At 38.6% G+C, this 19,389-nt stretch overlaps 1 protein-coding gene across 1 annotated transcript in view; it reads right to left on the bottom strand.

The window, feature by feature from the left end:
• The window catches only part of LOC125150343 (complement C5-like), an 89,300-nt gene that overhangs the window by 42,146 nt on the left and 27,765 nt on the right, over window positions 1-19,389 (bottom strand). Inside the window, exons 11-22 of the mRNA XM_047830139.1 lie at window positions 18,639-18,824; window positions 17,137-17,340; window positions 14,678-14,887; window positions 14,399-14,551; window positions 13,215-13,344; window positions 12,013-12,075; window positions 10,411-10,608; window positions 7,991-8,081; window positions 5,654-5,727; window positions 4,817-4,956; window positions 2,121-2,348; window positions 614-674 (exon numbers count right to left, since the gene is read on the bottom strand). Of these exons, the coding sequence (XP_047686095.1) occupies window positions 614-674; window positions 2,121-2,348; window positions 4,817-4,956; window positions 5,654-5,727; window positions 7,991-8,081; window positions 10,411-10,608; window positions 12,013-12,075; window positions 13,215-13,344; window positions 14,399-14,551; window positions 14,678-14,887; window positions 17,137-17,340; window positions 18,639-18,824 (1,738 nt within the window). The remainder of the gene's footprint in view (window positions 1-613; window positions 675-2,120; window positions 2,349-4,816; window positions 4,957-5,653; window positions 5,728-7,990; window positions 8,082-10,410; window positions 10,609-12,012; window positions 12,076-13,214; window positions 13,345-14,398; window positions 14,552-14,677; window positions 14,888-17,136; window positions 17,341-18,638; window positions 18,825-19,389) is intronic.

Here is a 19,389-nt window from a genome sequence, read left to right as displayed (position 1 = left end):
TAATCAGCATTTTTGTGTTTTCACATCATGCATGTTAAATTAGCACATAGATGACCTTTTCTTAGGTGTTCTTTGGGTTGATGGCTCTATAAGAAGGTATTGTAAATTATTATTGTGATAGATACAAAATGACTAATATATAAGAGAAATCATGCAATTATTACTATTTCAATGCTTTGCACTAAAACTAATGGAATTATTTTTCTTTGTTCTAAACACGTTCAGATTACAGTATAACACATGCTATCAAGAATGTCAATGAACTAAGAAGTGGTATTTCTGATCCCAGACAATTAACATTAAAAAAATTTTTTTAATGTTTATTTTTGAGAGACAGAGTCAAGCAGGGGAGGGGCAGAGAGAGAGGGAGACACAGAATCTGAAGCAGGATCCAGGCTCCACACTACCAGCACAGAGCCCGACATGGGGCTCGAACTCACAAATTGTGAGATCGTGAGATCGTGACCTGAGCCGAAGTCGGTTGCTCAACCAACTGAGCCACCCAGGCACCCCCAGACAATTAACATTTTAAAAAACAGTGTTTCAGGTTACCTATACACTTGAATTTCTAGGGCAAAAGATAACATATAAAATACAAAATCATTTTGCCTACCGTAAATACCCCTTGGGTCCAGAGTAACACCAGCATAACTTTCCTTTTTGACACCTTCTGGCTAAAAAGGCAGAAAACATTCAGTCAAGAATATAATTAAACTTAACTCCTTCAGTTAACTTGTTCCTCATTTAACTGTAACTTAATTTGTTCACTGGATTTTGGATGCCCCCTTCAAATGACAAAACAACATAATTAAATTTATATGACCTGAATTCTTGGATCAACTTGACCACTTTCTGATTGAAAAATCATTTTTTTAAAGGTCAAATATGCTTAAATATTTACATTCATACATACAAGGATAAGATTTTCTGGCTATTTTCATAATAGAGCAAATATGTAAATAGAAGTTATTATAAGCAGGTAATTGATCTAAGTGCTTTGTATGTATTAGCTCATTTAACCTCAAAAAATACTCTATGAAGTAGATGATATTATTACTCCCATTTGATAGATGAGGAAAATGACACATAGAGAAATCAAGAAACTTATCCAATGTCACACCGCTTGTAAGCAGTGGAGCCAGGATTCAAACCCACAGAGCCTGTCTTCAGAGTCTGTGCATGGAAACACCATGCAAGGATGCATAGAGCATGCCTTGGACAAAATAGGTCAGTACATGTTTACTGAAGTGATTTCATGGCTTAAAGCAGAAATCAGAGAATGAAGACCCAAGAAGGCCCAGTTCTGTCATTAACTAGCCATGTGACTCTTGGTGAGAATCTTAATCTTAGTAAAATAACATGAAAACACTCAACAGACTATGTGGGTAAATAGTACTTTAATAAATGATAGTTTTCTTTTTTACCCTGTTTACTCATTTGTAAATGGAAAATTTCTGTAGACTATAAATCCTAAACTGTAAATGCATGGGCTGTATCTTATCTACTGTTATATCTCCAATACCTGGCATAATGTCTGGCACATAGATTTTAAGACCTTCTGAATGTGCTAGGGGGAAAAAGCTTGAAAGGCTATATACCAAATTGTTAAAGCTGTGTATCTCTGGGTGTGGGAGTTATCAGTGATTTAATTTTCTTCTCTGTGGTTTTTCAGTATTCTATATTTTCTACAATAAGCAAGTATCATTGTTTTCTTTAAATTTTAAAACACTATGTCAGACTTAAGGAAAAGGTATGATAATAGTAAAAAGAAAATCTGAGATAACCTCCCCCCCCAGTTTCCCACAAATGTTACCATTTTATTACATTTACATTATTCTTCTCTGTGTTCTTTCTGAACCACTTAGTGATAAGTTGCTGACATTTTTTTTCAGACTGAAAAAAGTTGGGTTTTTTGTTGTTATTGTTCTTTTCCTTTCTTTTTAAAAAATTTAATTCCAGTGTAATCAACATACATCATTATATTAGTTCCAGGTGTACAATATAGTGATTCAACAATTCTATACATTACTCAGTGCTCATCACGGTTAAGTGTACTCTTAATTCCCTTTCTATGAAAAAAGTGTTTTTAAAAAGAATCAGAAAAAGTGTATTTTTCTTACCACCACTCGTAATGTTTTTACTAAGATTTCTTTTCCAAGTGAAGTCTCCAGTGAAAAGTTGATGTTGTGGAGGCCGATTTCCAGGGGAAGCACGCTGAAGGTCACCAAATGACTGGAGGAACCTTCTACTCTCTGGGACAGACATTTGGAGGGATTTATGCCCTGGTGGCCAATGGCTTGGCTTCCGGATGTACAGATTCCCTCCACGGTAGACATTTTAACACAGAACTGAAATATCGCCAGTAAACAGTTACATTAAAACACTTTATGATAAGGAAAGTATGCCTGGACCATGTTTGTCTGGATACAAACTCTCCCTGATATTTTTACAGTGTTAAATGATCCCTTAGATTCTAAGGCAGAGGAGAAATGTGTATCAAAATTCCTTATACAATTTAAACTAAATCCTCAAGCAATTACTTGACACTTGGGGTCTTATAATCATAGAATTTAAATATATTTCAATGTCAGCGGCACCTGGGTGGCTCAGTTGGTTAATCTTGGTATTGGCTTGGGTCCTGATCTCATGGCTCATGAGTTCTAGCCCCCATTGGGCTCCATGCTGACAGTGTGGAGCCTGCTTGGGATTGTCTCTCTCTCCCTCTCTCTGCTCCCCCACAGCTTGTGCTCACTGTCTCTCTTTCTCTGCCTCTGCCCCTACCCTGCTCATGCTCTCTCTCCCTCAAAATAAATAAATAAACTTAAAAAAAATTTTGATTTCAAATATCTACTTTTTTTGCATCATAGTATGAGGGTGATCAATAGAAAACATTCAAGCATAGCATATACAACATTAGGAGAGTGAAATGGAAATATGTGTTCACAAAGAGGAATTGGTATTTAATCTGTTGGTAATTACAGTTTATTTGGGTATATTAAAATGGAATTTTATGGCATTTAGATTCTGCTATATACATTTAGAAATTTGAGGGGCGCCTGGGTGGCGCAGTCGGTTAAGCGTCCGACTTCAGCCAGGTCACGATCTCGCGGTCCGTGAGTTTGAGCCCCGCGTCGGGCTCTGGGCTGATGGCTCGGAGCCTGGAGCCTGTTTCCGATTCTGTGTCTCCCTCTCTCTCTGCCCCTCCCCCGTTCATGCTCTGTCTCTCTCTGTCCCAAAAATAAATAAACGTTGAAAAAAAAAATTAAAAAAAAAAAAAAAAAAGAAATTTGATATAACCATTTCATTAAAATATTAATATTTAAATATTCCAAAAGTTATAGATTAGCATATTTTTTGAACTTATGATAAAAAATTTTAGAAGCTAATTCAAAATATGTCAATGGGGTACATAGCTTTCCCCTCAGCATTTAGAGAGCATGTAAGCAAACTTTTTGGAAACCGCTGAGAATGAAATTAGAGCTTTTTAAAAAATATAGTTATTATGTGGATGGAACTGGAGGGTATCATGCTAAGCAAAATTAGTCAGAGAAAGACAAATATATGACTTCACTCACATGAGGAATTTAAAATACAAAACAGATGAACATAAGAGAAAGGAAACAAAAATGATATAAAAACAGGGAAGGGGACAAAACATAAAAGACTCTTTTTTTTTTTTTTAATTTTTTTTTCAACATTTATTTATTTTTTGGGGAGAGAGACAGAGCATGAGCAGGGGAGGGGCAGAGAGAGAGGGAGACACAGAATCGGAAACAGGCTCCAGGCTCTGAGCCATCAGCCCAGAGCCTGACGCGGGGCTCGAACTCACAGACCGCGAGATCGTGACCTGGCTGAAGTCGGACGCTTAACCGACTGTGCCACCCAGGCGCCCCATAAAAGACTCTTAAATATAGAGAACAAACAGGGTTACTGGAGGGGTTTGGGGAGGGGGGATGGCCTAAATGGGTAAGGGGCATTCAGGAATCTACTCCTGTAATCACTGTTGCACCATACGCTAACTAACTTGGATGTAAATTAAATAATACATAAATTTAAAAAAATAAATAAAAACTATAGTTAGATTTTTGGACACACTGAGTTCCCATATAAAGTTTTGTGACTGTGATTTTCAAATGAAATCAGTCACCCTATTGCGTAATTCTCTATTTAGCTGTGTGCGGCAGAAAGAAGAGAAATGGTGGGTCCAACCATGGTTGGAATTTTTCAGGGAGTGTACCCAGGAGTGAGAGAGAATTAGGGGAATTAACGTGACTTTAACTAGGGTGGTTTATGATTATAGTGGTAGTTTATGGATTCTAACCTGAACAAGAAGCGAAGTAAAGACAGCAGAGGGCTAATGGATAACAGAGGAGTGACGAAGTCAAGGGATTGGAGGTTTCAGTGATGTGCAGACCTGTAGCTACAAAGTAACGGTGCGATGTCTGAAATAACTTTCAGAGGGGACCCGGACATCTACAAAGCAAAGATGAGCATGACTGGTAAAGACAGAGAGAAGGAAAGGGCTGTTAGATGCAAGACGATGAAGAAACTCAGAATCCAGGGACATAAATGAACTGCCTGTGAAGCCCTTTCTCTGAGCCTCCACAGTATACTGATTATCTTACAGACTTGTATTCTTCTTTAAATTGGAGTTATAAGAATACGTGTCTTAAGTCTGCCTTTCTTCATCCCTTCACTGAGCTGAATTTTTGTGTTTTTGTGTGTGTATGTGATCATTCCATGAATAGAATTCATATAAAATCAGAGAATTCTTCCTTTTTCCATTTATCTGAACATACCATAAATACCTACTCACCCGCATACCAGACATTCTATAGTTGTAAACAGTTCCTTTCAACTGGATCTGCTCCCCTCGTACAACAGAATATGGTATATTCATTTCCAGGAAGACATCTTTGAACACCTGTGCCTTGAGAGTATCAGCAACACATATACCTTTGGTCCAAAGGGAAAGCAAAGTAGAGGCATATTAGGGAATTCCTATTAATGCCTTATTAGTACTACTACGTCTAAGAATTGCTTTCCTTCAAGGAAAAAGGAATACTGTATCATATTTTTCTCTGTACTGTCATGTCCTTGAATTTTCCACTCATTGATCTTTATTTCAATAATTGTTGGTATTAACAGAAAACTTCATTTCTCCAACAAATATTTAATTCTATTTAAGGCATGAGGATGTTTATCAACTCAAGTACCAAATCTCTTTTTGGATATGCATTATTGGCTCTATTTAATGGGTATAAAATTTTGATTGTGGAAACCATGATTTTAAAGAAATAAAAAATACAAACAGGTGAAACCAACCCTGAAGTGATTTATAAAGTACCTCCACTAAATCACCACAAAAGGGAATTAGCCCAAGGGAAAAGTAATACATTTGCTTCTAACTCTACTCAAGCTCCCAGTCACTGAGAAAAACAAAGGAAATGGGAAATGGACATTAGCATTTATAAAATGCTCGTCAATATGGTCAGAGATATGGGCATATCCAAGTCTTTTTGTAGTATATTAAAAAGATATTTAACAAATGACACCACTGAAGTCCTGGGTGAGTTTATAAATTATAACAAAAAAACCACATTTTGCTAACAAAATCACTCCTTAAATGAGCATACAACTTAAGTTTGCTTACCACTATTTGAAATGCCAACACCTTGAATTTCCCAGGTGGTTAGAGAATCAGGTAGCACAAATTGCAATTGGCTTCTGAAAATTAATGTGTTAATATTCAAATACAGTGAAACATTGAGTAGCCCAATTTGCCCCCATTCGCTAAACAGAATGTTTGCTGCCTACTATTTTAGAAGAAAGAAAAAATTCACAATAAAGCAAAATGACATCAGGTGTTAAGGAAAAATCAAACCAGAAAAATAGATTCATTAACTCTCCTACTTGTTGCTTGTTTTTATTTTTTTATTATTTTTTTTTATTTATTATTTTTTTTTCAACGTTTATTTATTTTTGGGACAGAGAGAGACAGAGCATGAACGGGGGAGGGGCAGAGAGAGAGGGAGACACAGAATCGGAAGCAGGCTCCAGGCTCTGAGCCATCAGCCCAGAGCCCGACGCGGGGCTCGAACTCACGGACCTCGAGATCGTGACCTGGCTGAAGTCGGACGCTTAACCGACTGCGCCACCCAGGTGCCCCTTGTTGCTTGTTTTTAAATATTTCACTTGTATGAGAATTCAAATTCAGAAAGATGCCTTGGAAACACCGCAAACTCAAAACATACAGAAAAAATATTTATCGTGTGCTATGTTCTAAAATAGGGAAGAAAGGTAATGCACCTTAACGGTGCTCATAACAAAGTCAACATAAGTAAGAATTTCTTTTTTTAATATATATTTAGGGAGAGAGGGCAGGGTGGGGGAGGGAGGTAGAGAGAATCCCAAACAGGCTCTGCTGTGTCAACATGGAGCTCGACTAGGGCCCAATCCTGAACCGTGCATGACCTGAGCTGAACTCAAGAGTCAGATGCCCCACCGACTGAGCCACCCAGGTGCCCCCATAATGAAAAAATTCTGATTAAGATTAAGCTTATACATTTATTTCTTTGATCCAACAAACAGCTGTTGTCCACCAACTTTGAGTCAGGCATAGCACTAAATACTGAATATGCAGCACTTACGAGACAAAAACCTATTCTCAAATAGTTTATAGTCTAGTAGAAGAAACACTTAAGTAAATACATTGTAGTTCATTGTAATAACTGTACCAATAAATCATTTAAAAAGTTCAGAGCTAGTGTGCATTGATTCAACACATTTATTTGAGTGCCTCTAACAAGCTGGACCCTATGCCAGGTCTGGAATATAAAACAGTAATCTGAATTTAGTCTTTGCCCTGAAAGAATCCTTCTCATGTGGGAGACAGCAGGTAAACAGGCCATTATAACACTGTATGATATAGGCAACAGGGTTGATTGGGAGGGGTAATTACCCCAGTCACTGATAGGGTGGGGGAGAGTGGTGGGAAGGCTTACCAGAGGAAGTGCTAGCCCCGGGGGAATGTCAGCTGAAATGGGTGACACTGTGGAGGGAAAATTAGAGAAGACGAGGGTAGAGACGAGGAGACCCATTTTAAGACTGATGCCAGTGTTGGGCCTTGGGGCTTGAAAAGTCGATGCTTTGAGCCCCCAAGGAACAGTGATGCTCAGGGACTCAGCACTGTTCATCACTGTTTCCAATGCCTGGGATAGAGTAGGCATTCCCTAAGAGTGTGTTGAAAAACAAGAAGAGAATCTTTCTTCTTATTAATCAGTATTTATTTCCTAATACAGATATTTCAGGATGAAAATGCCTGCTTAATTCTCTCTCTGCCTCTCCTCTGTTCTCTCTCTCTCTCTCTCTCTGTCACAAAAATAAATAAATATAAATAAATAAATAAATAAATAAATAAATAAATAAATAAAATGGGGCACCTGGGTGGCTCAGTTAGTTAAGCATCTGACTCTTGATTTCAGCTCAGGTCATGATCTCAGGGTTTGTGAGTTTGAGCCCCGTGTCGGGCTCTGCACTGTCAGCATGGAGCCTGCTTGGGATTCTCTCTCTCTTTCTCTATCTTTCTCTTCCCTGCTCTCTCCCCACCCCCACCCCCCAAAAAAAGAAGAGGGAGAAGAAGAAGAAAAAGAAGAAAGAAAGAACAGAAAAGAAAAGACAAGACAAGATGATGGCTGCTCACTGCAGCATATAGCACACATTTGAGCAAAGGCTTACTGAAGCGGGATGAAATTAAATAGAATAGTACCCTTCCTTACCAAGAGTTAATTTTGTCCTGGAAGTAATGACTAGAGCAAAGCACACAGTTAAAAAAAAAAAAAGGTAAATCAAATAAAACAAAATTTAACCAAATGGTAATATTGCCTTAACTCTTAAATAAACTATTGGGAAATGGGTAGTTTCCAGATTTTTGGCCATAATATTTGCATTTTCCCACATTTTTCAGAGGAAAGTCAAAGAAGTATAATACCTTCTGGGGACATGATGAACTTCCCATAACCAGCTTTCTGGAAAATAGCTCCTTATTTCTGGCTTGCTCACTGGTAACAGGGTCTTTATATCTGGGGGGAAAAAGTATATGTGATTATGAAAAAACAACACACATTTTATTTAGAGCCAAATTTTAAAACGTGATCAGACATTAATCTATAACTTAAATACTTTCTGAAAGGTCAATGAAACATTTTGTTTAGTGATTTTCAAATAGAGCTTTATTAATTTTTTTTTAATGCTTATTTATTTTTGAGAGAGAGAGAGAGAGAGAGAGAGACAGAAAGCAAGCGGGGAAGGGACAGAGAAAGAGGGAGACACAGAATCTGAAGCAGGCCCCAGGCTCTGAGCTGTCAGCCCAGAGCCCAACACAGGGCTTGAACCCACAAACCGTGAGATCATGACCTGAGCCAGTCAGACGCTTAACCAAGTGAGCCACCCAGGTGCCCCCCAAAATAGAACTTTATTTATTTTTTAATAAAGTTCATTCATTTATTTTGAGAAAGAGAGGGTGCAAGCAGGGTAGGCACAGAGAGAGAGAGAGGAGAGAGAGAATCCCAAGCAGGCTCTGCACTGTCAGCCCAGAGCCCAATGCAAGGCTTGAACTCATGAACCGTGAGATCGTGACCTGAGCTGAAGTTGGACGTTTAATGGGCTGAGCCATCCGGGCGCCCCACAAAATAGAACTTTAAAGGTCTTGGAATTTCTCCACTAATAGTACTGAGAGAACAAATAAAGCACAAAAATATCTTCAATGATTTGTTTCTTAAATTGCTAAATGTTTAGTGTTCCTGAGATTATAGAAGATACTCATCAATCTATAAAGTTATTTGCATTTTTACTATTACAGTAATTGTGTTTATATTATAAAATAAAGAAGGTTTACCTAAGGGAAATTTATTTCTACTTCCCTTAATAAAATGGACAGAATTTCTGCTTCTGTCCAAGATGCACTGATAAGAGTTACTCTTTTGCCTTAAAAAAAAAAAAATCAAGAAAGAAAAATCCCCAGGAACTAAAAACACCAGGCACGTTATATAAAACAACAGTTTTCAGACATTAGAGCATAAGTGACCCAGGGCCATGATTCCTGAGAGAAGGGACACTGGTTTGGTGAACCCTGAAATTGTCCAGGTTTACTGTCTGCAGGCAGTTTTCAGGCTGCAGAGCAGGGAAAGAAACCCATGTAGACCTTTGCAGAGTTGCAAAACCCATAGGAGTTTTGGGAGGCCAACCTGTCTAGAATGAGGGGCAGAGCGGAGCACCAGAGAGGTGGGGTGGATTGGGGGCAATAGCAGAAACTCAGTTCCATGCAGTGGAAGCCAAACCAGATGATTATAGTTGAAAAACCGGACAATGAAAAATATATGTACTAGGTGGCTTGTGAAAATGCTCCTTGAAATAAGCAAACATCTGAAAACAACCCAAATATCTCTAATAACATGGTTTTTAAGAAATGACCACAAAAATTTACGTTTGCAGAAATATATCCATTCGGGTGGACGCTGTTTAAGACACACTGTTAAGAGAAACAGATTCTGAAAACAGGAGCTGTCATTCTGCTTTTGTTCCTTTTGTTTTGATTAGATATAGATGCAATGAAAGTCCTGAAAGTTCTGGAAACATATCAATGAGAGTTTTCTAAATCCTGAAAATATATTTTATTGAAATGGAAGATTTAATCTTTTGTGTAAGTACACTTAACCTCATGCTAGGTTTAGAAATTGTTTGCTATATTTGGTCAACATAGGCATCAACAAAATTTTTAATGGTTGTAATATCACAGAACCCTAGAATTCTAGAACTCAAAGGCATGTTGGAGATCATCTAAGCCTACACTTCTTGCTTTAAAAATGAGGAGGTTGAGGCTCAGAGGAGATACATAATGATTCAAGTTTATAGAAAGAGCTGGCCTTACACTTGCCCTTGGGTCTTGACTGTGGCCCTGTGCGCTCTGTTCTCTACTACATATGCCTCCTTTGATTCCCCAAAACAATAACTGATTTTCTTCTAATGGGCATTTTTTTTCCTAATTTCAATTAAAAATTTTGTTCTTTTTTTATGTTTATTTATTTTTGAGAGAGAGGGAGAGAGAGAGAGAGAGAGAGAGAGAGAGAGAGAGCATGAGCAGGGGAGGGGTTAGAGAGAGGGGGAGACCCAGAATTTGAAACACGCTCCAGGCTCCCAGATGTCAGCACAGCCCAACGTGGGGCTCAAACTCATGAACTGTGAGATAGTGACTTGAGCCAAAGTTGGCCACTTAACTGACTGAGCCACCCAGGAGCCCCAGTCTAATTTCAATTTTAAATAAAACATGAAAACTGTCCTTTTTTTAGCAGAACAGGATCATACAAGATTCCCCATACTGAGCAGAATTCTGATAGAAAATGTCAAACTCACGCAGCCTTCCCAGCTGGATGTTTTTAAGAGGATCCTCATCACGGTGCTTCTTTGCGATAAGACAACATTCCTTGAAGATCCTGACGCATCTGGGACCTATTGTAATGCGGGCAGCACGCTGCTCACAGTCCTCATCTTCGTTACGGTAGGCTCCGTCGTAGCAACATTTCTTCAATACTGTGTGTTTGTATTTAGCAACTGAAATAGTAATGATGCAAATGTCCTTGATTATGCACAGAGTCGTAGCACCCCAGGTTCAGAAGGGATCCTGAGGGGTCCTTGGGTCTACGGCCACATGACCCTGCCCCCACCCCCGGACCCCTAGCAACAGCCAAGGCTAGGTGAGTGACCCCCCACACTCAGCTGGGTACTCCAGGAATGGGGAGAATGTGGTCTCATAAGGCAGATCATTCTCATTCGTATTAAATGTTTAAAGAGCTTCTTGCAATTAAGCTAAATACTGACTTTTGACACTGGCACCTTGGGTTCAGCACCCTTTGAGTGAAATAAGTTAATGGAGAAGCCTTCAAATATTTGAAGATGGCTATCAGCACTGTATAAGTGCTTCCTTCTTTAAGCCACATATCCTGCTTTTTAAAACTTTTCTTATAGGATGTGGTTTGTGGAACTCCACTGGTGGCATCGTAAGAGCTAATATTTAAAAAAATATTTTTAACGAATATAAATTTGAATGTATAAAAATGAATATGAATAAAAATTTTTTAATGTTTATTTATTTTTGAGAGAGAGAGACAGAGCATGAGGTGGGGGGGTGGCGGTGCAGAGGGAGAGGGAGACACAGAATCTGAAGCAGGCTCCAGGCTCTGAGCTGTCAGCACAGAGCTCGCCTAGGGCTTGAACTCACCAACCATGAGATCGTGACCTGAGCCGAAGTTGGACACTTAACCAACTGAGCCACACAGGCGTCCCAATAAGTGCTCATATTTTATCATAAGTGCCCAAACTACTCAGTGTCTTTCATATTGTTAGAACTTAGAACTAGGGTTGGAATTAAAATAACTCCTGTATAGATGGAAGGAATTCTTATCTTACCCTAAGCATGATTATTAGTTGAACTCTGGCCACCGACTTTCAGTTCAACATTCTTCCTCTTTTAATATCACCAGTGATCACATTTCCATTTAAATAATTGTTCAAAAATAATTTCTGTTAGACTGATTTCCCAAAGAATAATCCAAAATACTATCAGCTGTTAAATACACGGCATAGAAGAAATAGGTTTCTAGGTACACTCCAAAGTTAATCAAATCATGATTTTGGTCAGAAGAAAATGGAAGAATATAATTTTAATTGCCAAATGAAGTCTATGCAGAGGAAATATTTGTAACAAGTAAAAAGTTAACCTTTTAACTTTAGAGATAGAAATAATACTTATTTTCCTCAGACTGAGGTTATGCCAAATGAAGTTGTAGAGTTATTTGGATTAATATTTCTGAGAGAGGTAAGCTAAGACATCTGTACATATCTTTCTTTTCATCCATTCCATTTGGATTAGGAATAATTAGATAATGGTTCGTTCTCTCCAGCTTTTGAATAATAGGATCATAACCTTTTTATAATTGCATCAAACTTTTAGAGTACCTTCCTCCTGTATTTTCTTTTGCAGCATTCTCTTTGGCCTGAGAATTTCTTTGCAGGGCTTATCTGTTAAAGGAAGAAGAAGAAGGAGAAGGAGAAGGAGGAGAAGAAGAAAAAGAAGAAGAAGACAAGAAGAAGAAGAAGAAGAAGAAGAAGAAGAAGAGGAGGAAGAAGAAGAAGGAAAAGGAGAAGGAGGAGGAGGAGAAGGAGGAGGGGAAGAAGAAGAAGGAAAAAAGAGTTAAAATGACAAAAAAGAAAATTCCATGAAATTATTTAAGTACTTAAAACATTCATAAGTCATTCATGTATTCCACAAATTCTGAGAGCCTGTGTTTGACTAGGCACCGTGCACAACACATCTTAACATTTATCTTACCTTAGAGGAGCTCATGATCTAGTGTCCTCTAGTTTGACTTGTTTGATCCAAGTTTGGCTTTGAATCCTGCAACCTCTTTGACCCACTGATTACAGAGAAATATCTAAGCATTTAAAGTGAGCAAAGTTTTTGTTGGGTATGCTACTTTTATTATTTGCTCTTTGTGCTCTGTTATTATGAATAACAGGTCAAATATAATTATGAACAGTTTTATAGCCACAGAAAGAATATGATTAAGATGTGGTCCTTGTCCTTCAAGAGCTCACAGTGCATTGGCTGAGGCAAAATACATAACGAAATGGAAGAATATTCAGTGATGCCCTGCTACTGTGTTACTTATAAATAGAGCTAGTCCCCACAGTATTCTCTCTGTGAAAGGAGGAGGGAATGATCAATTCTGTATGGGGAAGAAACCTTATTGAGGAGGGGATTCTTTTATCGGCTTCTCCAGGCTAATACAAGGGAAAGCAGTCCTGATGGGGAAAGGCCTAAAGGTATAAAATAAAATAGCAGAGGGCCACCCCTAGAACTACACTTGGGTCTGCACAGCTTAAACCTCAGGTAAGATAGAGCAAGACAAAAGATAATTGGAGAGAGCTGGGGAGAAGACCATGGAAGATCCCTGAGGACTACACTAAAGATTTTGTACTTTATCTTGATGGCCAGTAAAACATTTTGTACTGGGGCATTACGTAGTCATGTCTCTCTAAGATCAGTGTAGAGAATTTGTGGAAGACAATTACAAAAATGGTATCAATGTGAATTGATCAATGTAAATTTCAGTAATCATTTTGAAGAATAAACCAAAAAAAAAAGCTGAACATTTTACCATCTTCTCGGGTGTCATCTACATTTGCGTTGGTGAGAAAGAGGAGTCCAGCCAGATGGAATACATCTGCATTGTTGCGGCCACCACCTGCCCCACAGCCCAGGTCGCTCGTCTCTAAGACTTGAAATACCTGTCCAGAGGTGGTTAGCTAATTTAATAATTCTTAGGAATTAACTCAAGGCAAAATGTGGAGTCTACTTAGATGTATAAATTGTTTCCCTGAAGAATTAAAGGTACTGGCTGTCACATGGGTAGAACAAATCAGGCCATCGTTCATCTGTCAAACGGCCAAAGACCAGATTTCCCAACTTCATTATTTTAGTGTGTCCTTTTATATGTATAAATACACACACATTCAATATTAAAACAAGAACTAAGTTTTACGCTTTGGTGAGAAGATTCTTAGGAACTAACCCATGGTGTGTTGGACATAGAATGAATGCTGTGGTCAATATAAGATCCAAACAAACAAACAAATAAATAAATGCATGAATGACTAAATTAACAGACAAATTAATTTTTAAGTTGCTAAAAAGAAATGAGCACAACCTCTTATGTTTAGAGGAAGAAGGCTCTAGGTTCTAAGTGGGTGAGAACTTGTTTGGGGAAGCTTATTCCAGTTTTAATTTTGATCCCAAATGTTTTTTTTTTCTTTTCTGAATGGTTTTAACTGTATAGTTATCTTTGTTTTTTGTTCAAAGAAATTCAAGCCTACAAAATAGTTAGCAGGGCATAGGGGAGATAAATGGGAACTTAGGGGAAGTGAATAATTCTCACATTCTTTTGTTCCAGATTTTAATGAGAGTAAAAAAGAAAACAAAAAACAGAAAAGTCTCCATAGGCTGCCTATCCAGTCTTCCATTATGCTGCCACTTTATAAAGCCCCCCGCCTCCAGGTTCAATCTCAAAATTGTCCAAATTGATGGCACTTTTGCCCCAGGAATATAATTGCCATTATGGTCATATGCTACACTTGGAAAAACAAAAAAGGATGAATCAATGTTTTAGAGACTAACATGAGGATAGCTTACCTTCCTAAGAGCCATTGTTTTGAGGATATTTACAGAGAAGCAGATCCAGTCTTCCCTAATTCTTCCCCACAACCTACCCTTGGGGCCACACTTTGTGAAGCATTATACAGAGCCACCCCAAGACCCAGCAACCAAGGCCATGCACCACTTAACTCTTTCCAGAGGTTTCTTGGCTCTTCTCTGGACTCCATATATAGCACTGTCCACTGCTGATAAAGCCACCCAGGAATTTGACTCAGTTGCCATATTAAGAGATACATGTTGGCTTGGAGAATACGACACATCTGTACTTGGAGACAGATGAACCTAAAAGATCATTTGAAAAAGAAAAGACAAGGTTATTTGCATGAGACAAAACTTCACAAGTAGTTATATTTATAGTCTCCTTTATTCAGAAGAAAATTTGATTGTGACTCATAATTTGTGGCTTACCTGGAGCTGATTGCCACACTTTTCTTCGATATTTAACCAGACTGAATCAGACACCAACTCTGCTGTCTGCTCTCCTGTGACGATGTAATAGACCAGGAGACGGGCTGAAGGAACCATGTTTTGTGTCACTGGAATGTTTATGTTTTGATAGGATGAATCTGGAAGTTTCTCTCTTGTGCCAAAGTGGACAATTTTGCCCTTAGATAAAATCTAAAAATAAACAGCAGTAGTGACCATGTTAAAAAACAAAAGTTGGGGCGCCTGGGTGGCGCAGTCGGTTAAGCGTCCGACTTCAGCCAGGTCACGATCTCGCGGTCTGTGAGTTCGAGCCCCGCGTCAGGCTCTGGGCTGATGGCTCAGAGCCTGGAGACTGTTTCCGATTCTGTGTCTCCTTCTCTCTCTGCCCCTCCCCCATTCATGCTCTGTCTCTCTCTGTCCCAAAAATAAATAAACGTTGAAAAAAAAAATTAAAAAAAAACAAACAAAAAAAAACAAAAAAAACAAAAGTTTTGCTTTCAATATGGAGCTTGGAGATGGAGTAGAAAGTATGTTAAAGAGAAAGAAAGGTTCCTGGTTAACAGGAACCAGGAAAGGTCAGGAACCTTTCCGTTTACTTAATTCTTTTCTTTCTCACAAGTCAGTTGGATAGGAATATTACACCCACTGTGTAGATAGATAAAGGGACTGGGGCTTGGGAATTAACTAAATGTCATACTGATTTTAGCTCAAAATCACATAACTAGGAAATCAGAGAGCTAAGAGTTGACCCCAAATCTATTTAAAGTGATCATGCTGTCACTAAAATCTCTTTTGTTTTATTGATTAAAACAAAATGGATGCATGAATAGAGTGCATCTTATTTGGGAATTAAGGTTTTTTTTTAATTAAAAATTTTACTTTTAATGTTTATTTATTTTTGAGAAAAAGAGAGAGACAGTGCAAGTAGGGGAGGGCAAAGGGAGGGAGACAGAATTTGAAACAGGCACCAGGCTCTGAGCTATCAACACAGAGCCTGATGCTGGGCTGGAACTCGGGAACGGTGAGATCATGACCTAGGCCGAAATTGGATGCTTAACCAACTGAGCCACTCAGGCGCCCTTTTTTAAAAATTTTTTAATGTTATTTATTTTTGAGAGAGAGAGAGACAGAGTGCAAGCAGCGGAGGGGCAGAGAGAGAGGGAAACACAAAATCCCAAGTCGACTCCAAGCTCTGAGCTATCAGCACAGAGCCTGATGCGGGGTCCGAACCCATAAGCCATGAGATCATGACCTGAGCCAAAGTCGAATGCTTAATCAACTGAACCACCCAGGTACCCCTGGAATTAAGTTTTAAAGCCAGAGATTAGGTTCTGTATTGGAGGCATATGGCTAAAAAACAAGTTACAAATCACATGAACCCAAAATGTTCTCAAACTTAAATTGTCCTCAAACTTAAATAGACTGCATATGTGGTTTTGGTACATAGTTCCTAAACAGGTCCCATAATTCTTCATCCATCAATATGATCTGTGTTCCTCATTTATTTTTTTAAACTTCTTTCTCAAAAATGTTGAAAAAGCTATCACCACCTGTTTGGCCTGGCCACTGGAATAATTCATTCCATTTCTTTGGCAATGTCAGGAAGCCCTTAAGATTTCCCCCACCTTCTGTCCTAGGTTTCACCTATAGGCTTGATTGGCCACCTTTGTTTAATATAAGGGATGTAATAGGGATGTTGCTAAAGGGTAGAATTGGGGTAGATATCATATGACTCAACTCTTTTTTTTTTTTAATTTTTTTTTTTTCAACGCTTTATTTTATTTTTGGGACAGAGAGAGACAGAGCATGAACGGGGGAGGGGCAGAGAGAGAGGGAGACACAGAATCGGAAACAGGCTCCAGGCTCCGAGCCATCAGCCCAGAGCCTGACGCGGGGCTCGAACTCACGGACCGTGAGATCGTGACCTGGCTGAAGTCGGACACTTAACCGACTGCGCCACCCAGGCGCCCCAATGACTCAACTCTTAAGAGCAGGATTTGAGTCTCCCTTTTATGCCAATGAAATGCACATATTTGAAATAGGTTTAGGCCTGTAATCTTTGGCCATGAAATAGAGCAGAGGTAATGTGAAAATTTAATCAGTCTCTGTGGAGTAATCAGGCTCTCTTAGGCGAAGGGCGTATCAGATAAGGAGTCAGAGGTTCCCAGTTCAAATAAAAAAATATTCCTCTTCCAAGCTGAGTGACCATGGTGAGCGTTTTAACCTCTCCGTTCCTCAGTTTCCTCATCTGGGAAATGGTCATGAAAATCATGACCCATCTCAAAGGTTTTTGAAAAAACTGATTATCAAATTGAATTATGTCCTTGAAAGTACCTTGTAAAAACAAATATAAGGGGTCATTCTAATGTTCCTCTGTAAGCAAAGAGAAATGTTCAAGGTGGGGGAATAGATAGTTTTAAATCTATCATTACTGTACTTACCAAGTAATTATAGTGAGTTATTTTGTTAATATATGGACTTCTGGGGGTAACAATAATATTCAGATATTCTCCCACAAGCAAAGGTTTATAGTTTCCAGTCCAGTCAATATAAAGGTAACTTTGGCTGAGAGATGAATATGCTATTGCTTGGTAAACTTTGCCGGCTTGATTTTCTTCTGGAAGATCTGGGTCATCAGTCTTGACCTGAAAAGGGAAATTTCAAAAAAGATATGTGGACTGTGATGAAATATTTTTTATGAAACATACCTTGTAAATTTCTTTCTTTGCTTTATAAATTTCTAACTTTCACAACACCAGATGCTAAAGAGGAAAAAAAAAACAAACCCTCCACTACTCCAATGTTTGTACAGCTGTGATATCAAGTAACTTTACAAAGACTATGGACAATAATTGGAATAATATGGGGTTATGAGCCATGGTGGGAAAGTCTGGTGAAGGGGAGAGGCAAAGATGCTTCCGGAACAAATATTGGCACCTTTCCTGAAATGTCCTGGCAAGTTGGGGACTCCTCTTCCCATGGGTTGGCAGGGATTGGGGGTAAGAGAAGGGTGGCAAGAGGGGGCCTTGAGGACTGGGGACAGGAGTGAACATCGCACAGACTTTCTGGTCCAGTTTCATTGTAAAGTAGCATCACGGAAGTGTACTTATAAATATGGAATGGGGCAGAAATGATATCATGGCTAATAACCCCTTTGTTATCAAAGGGGTTATTAGCTCACACTCTGGAGTGAGCTATGCATTGGTTTGCATCCCAGAGCCACCATTTATTAACTCTGGATAAGTTAATCACAAGAGAGGTTAGAAGCCTATATTTCCACAGCAGCAAAATGGCAAAAATAATATTCTCTAATTCATAGAGCTGACTAACTGGGTACTAAATGTGTTCAACAGAAAGCTCTTAGCATTTCCTAAGTGCTTAGTAGATGATAGTGAATGTATGCATGTAACTGTCATTAATGTGCATTAACTAATCATTTATGGGGCGGGGGCGGGGGCGGATTGGGAACTTAAACATTAGTTGCTGAGAGAGAAGCCTGTTAACTGAGCTCTAAAGTAGAGTGGCTTATGCAGCTAGGAAAAAGGGAAACTTCCATGTGTGACCTCTTTGTGTCCCTGAAAAAAGATAAGAAGTGGGGGTGAGGGAGAGAATGTTTCTACCGCTGACTTCCACTGCTATACTTATTCCGAAGCTATACCTATTCTAATAAAGTCTTGCTAATGTAAGAGAAAATCATTAATTCCCAAATAGAAAATGATAGATTTATCTTCCTCAAGAACCAGGCAATGGATTAGCATATTGCCTCTGGTGCCTTCCCCAACCCCGTCCCCCCCCCTCCCCCCCCGCCTTTGAATGCAAAATTGCGGATCTGTTCTCTGGACTCATGTTTAAAATCTACTGCATCTGTTCTGCACACTAGCCAAAACACACAGTCAAAAAGCACACATTGTCCCAGAAAGTCCAACAGGAGAATTCAGCTCACGTTAAACTCCAACATCCTTGCTCCAGATGGAAGATTAACCATAAACGAAGCTACTCCATCACTGGAACGTGTTACACTTTTCTTCGACTCCAAGTTAGACATCTCTTGGTTTACATCGACCGTTTGTGCGCTCAGGGTCACCGGGACCCCTCCTACCAATTGGTCAAATGAATTCTTAACCTGCACCTGTTTGCCAGAACAGTCCAGATCCATTTCAGCAGCTCATCACTTTTTTTTTTTTAAGCGGAACAATTCTGAAATAATTTTTCTTCTTCCCCACCAAAGTATAAATTATTCACATTTAACTCAGTAGAGAGAGGCATGGCCTTAGATTATAGAACGGCCTAATTCTATTTAGATACTTTAAGCACATACAAAACTTGCTTTAGCTTGGTAACTCTTTCTCTCTTAAAAGCCAGTGACCCACAGTGAATATTAAGTAACACATTTTAATTATACTAAAGTTGATTTTTAATAGCAACACATTTTCAAAGAATAAAAAAGTAAAACACTCTGTTCTAGCTTTCTAAGCTAAGAACAGGGAACAAAGATTTTCATCTTAAAAATGATTATATTTTTTATATTATAAATGATAATATGTACTATACATAGTAAAATATAAAACACTAAATAAAATATAATTAGAAAGTCAAATGAACACATTAACGCTATACTACCAATATTTTACAAAAGAAAAGTAGAGGGAGGAGAGAAAATAGTAAAAAGGAAGGAGGAAGCAAACAGAGAGAGA

The sequence above is a fragment of the Prionailurus viverrinus genome, chromosome D4 (genome assembly GCF_022837055.1).
Source record: "Prionailurus viverrinus isolate Anna chromosome D4, UM_Priviv_1.0, whole genome shotgun sequence".
In the NCBI taxonomy this organism is placed as follows: Eukaryota; Metazoa; Chordata; class Mammalia; order Carnivora; family Felidae; genus Prionailurus; species Prionailurus viverrinus.
This window is presented reverse-complemented; position numbering and strand designations above follow the sequence as displayed.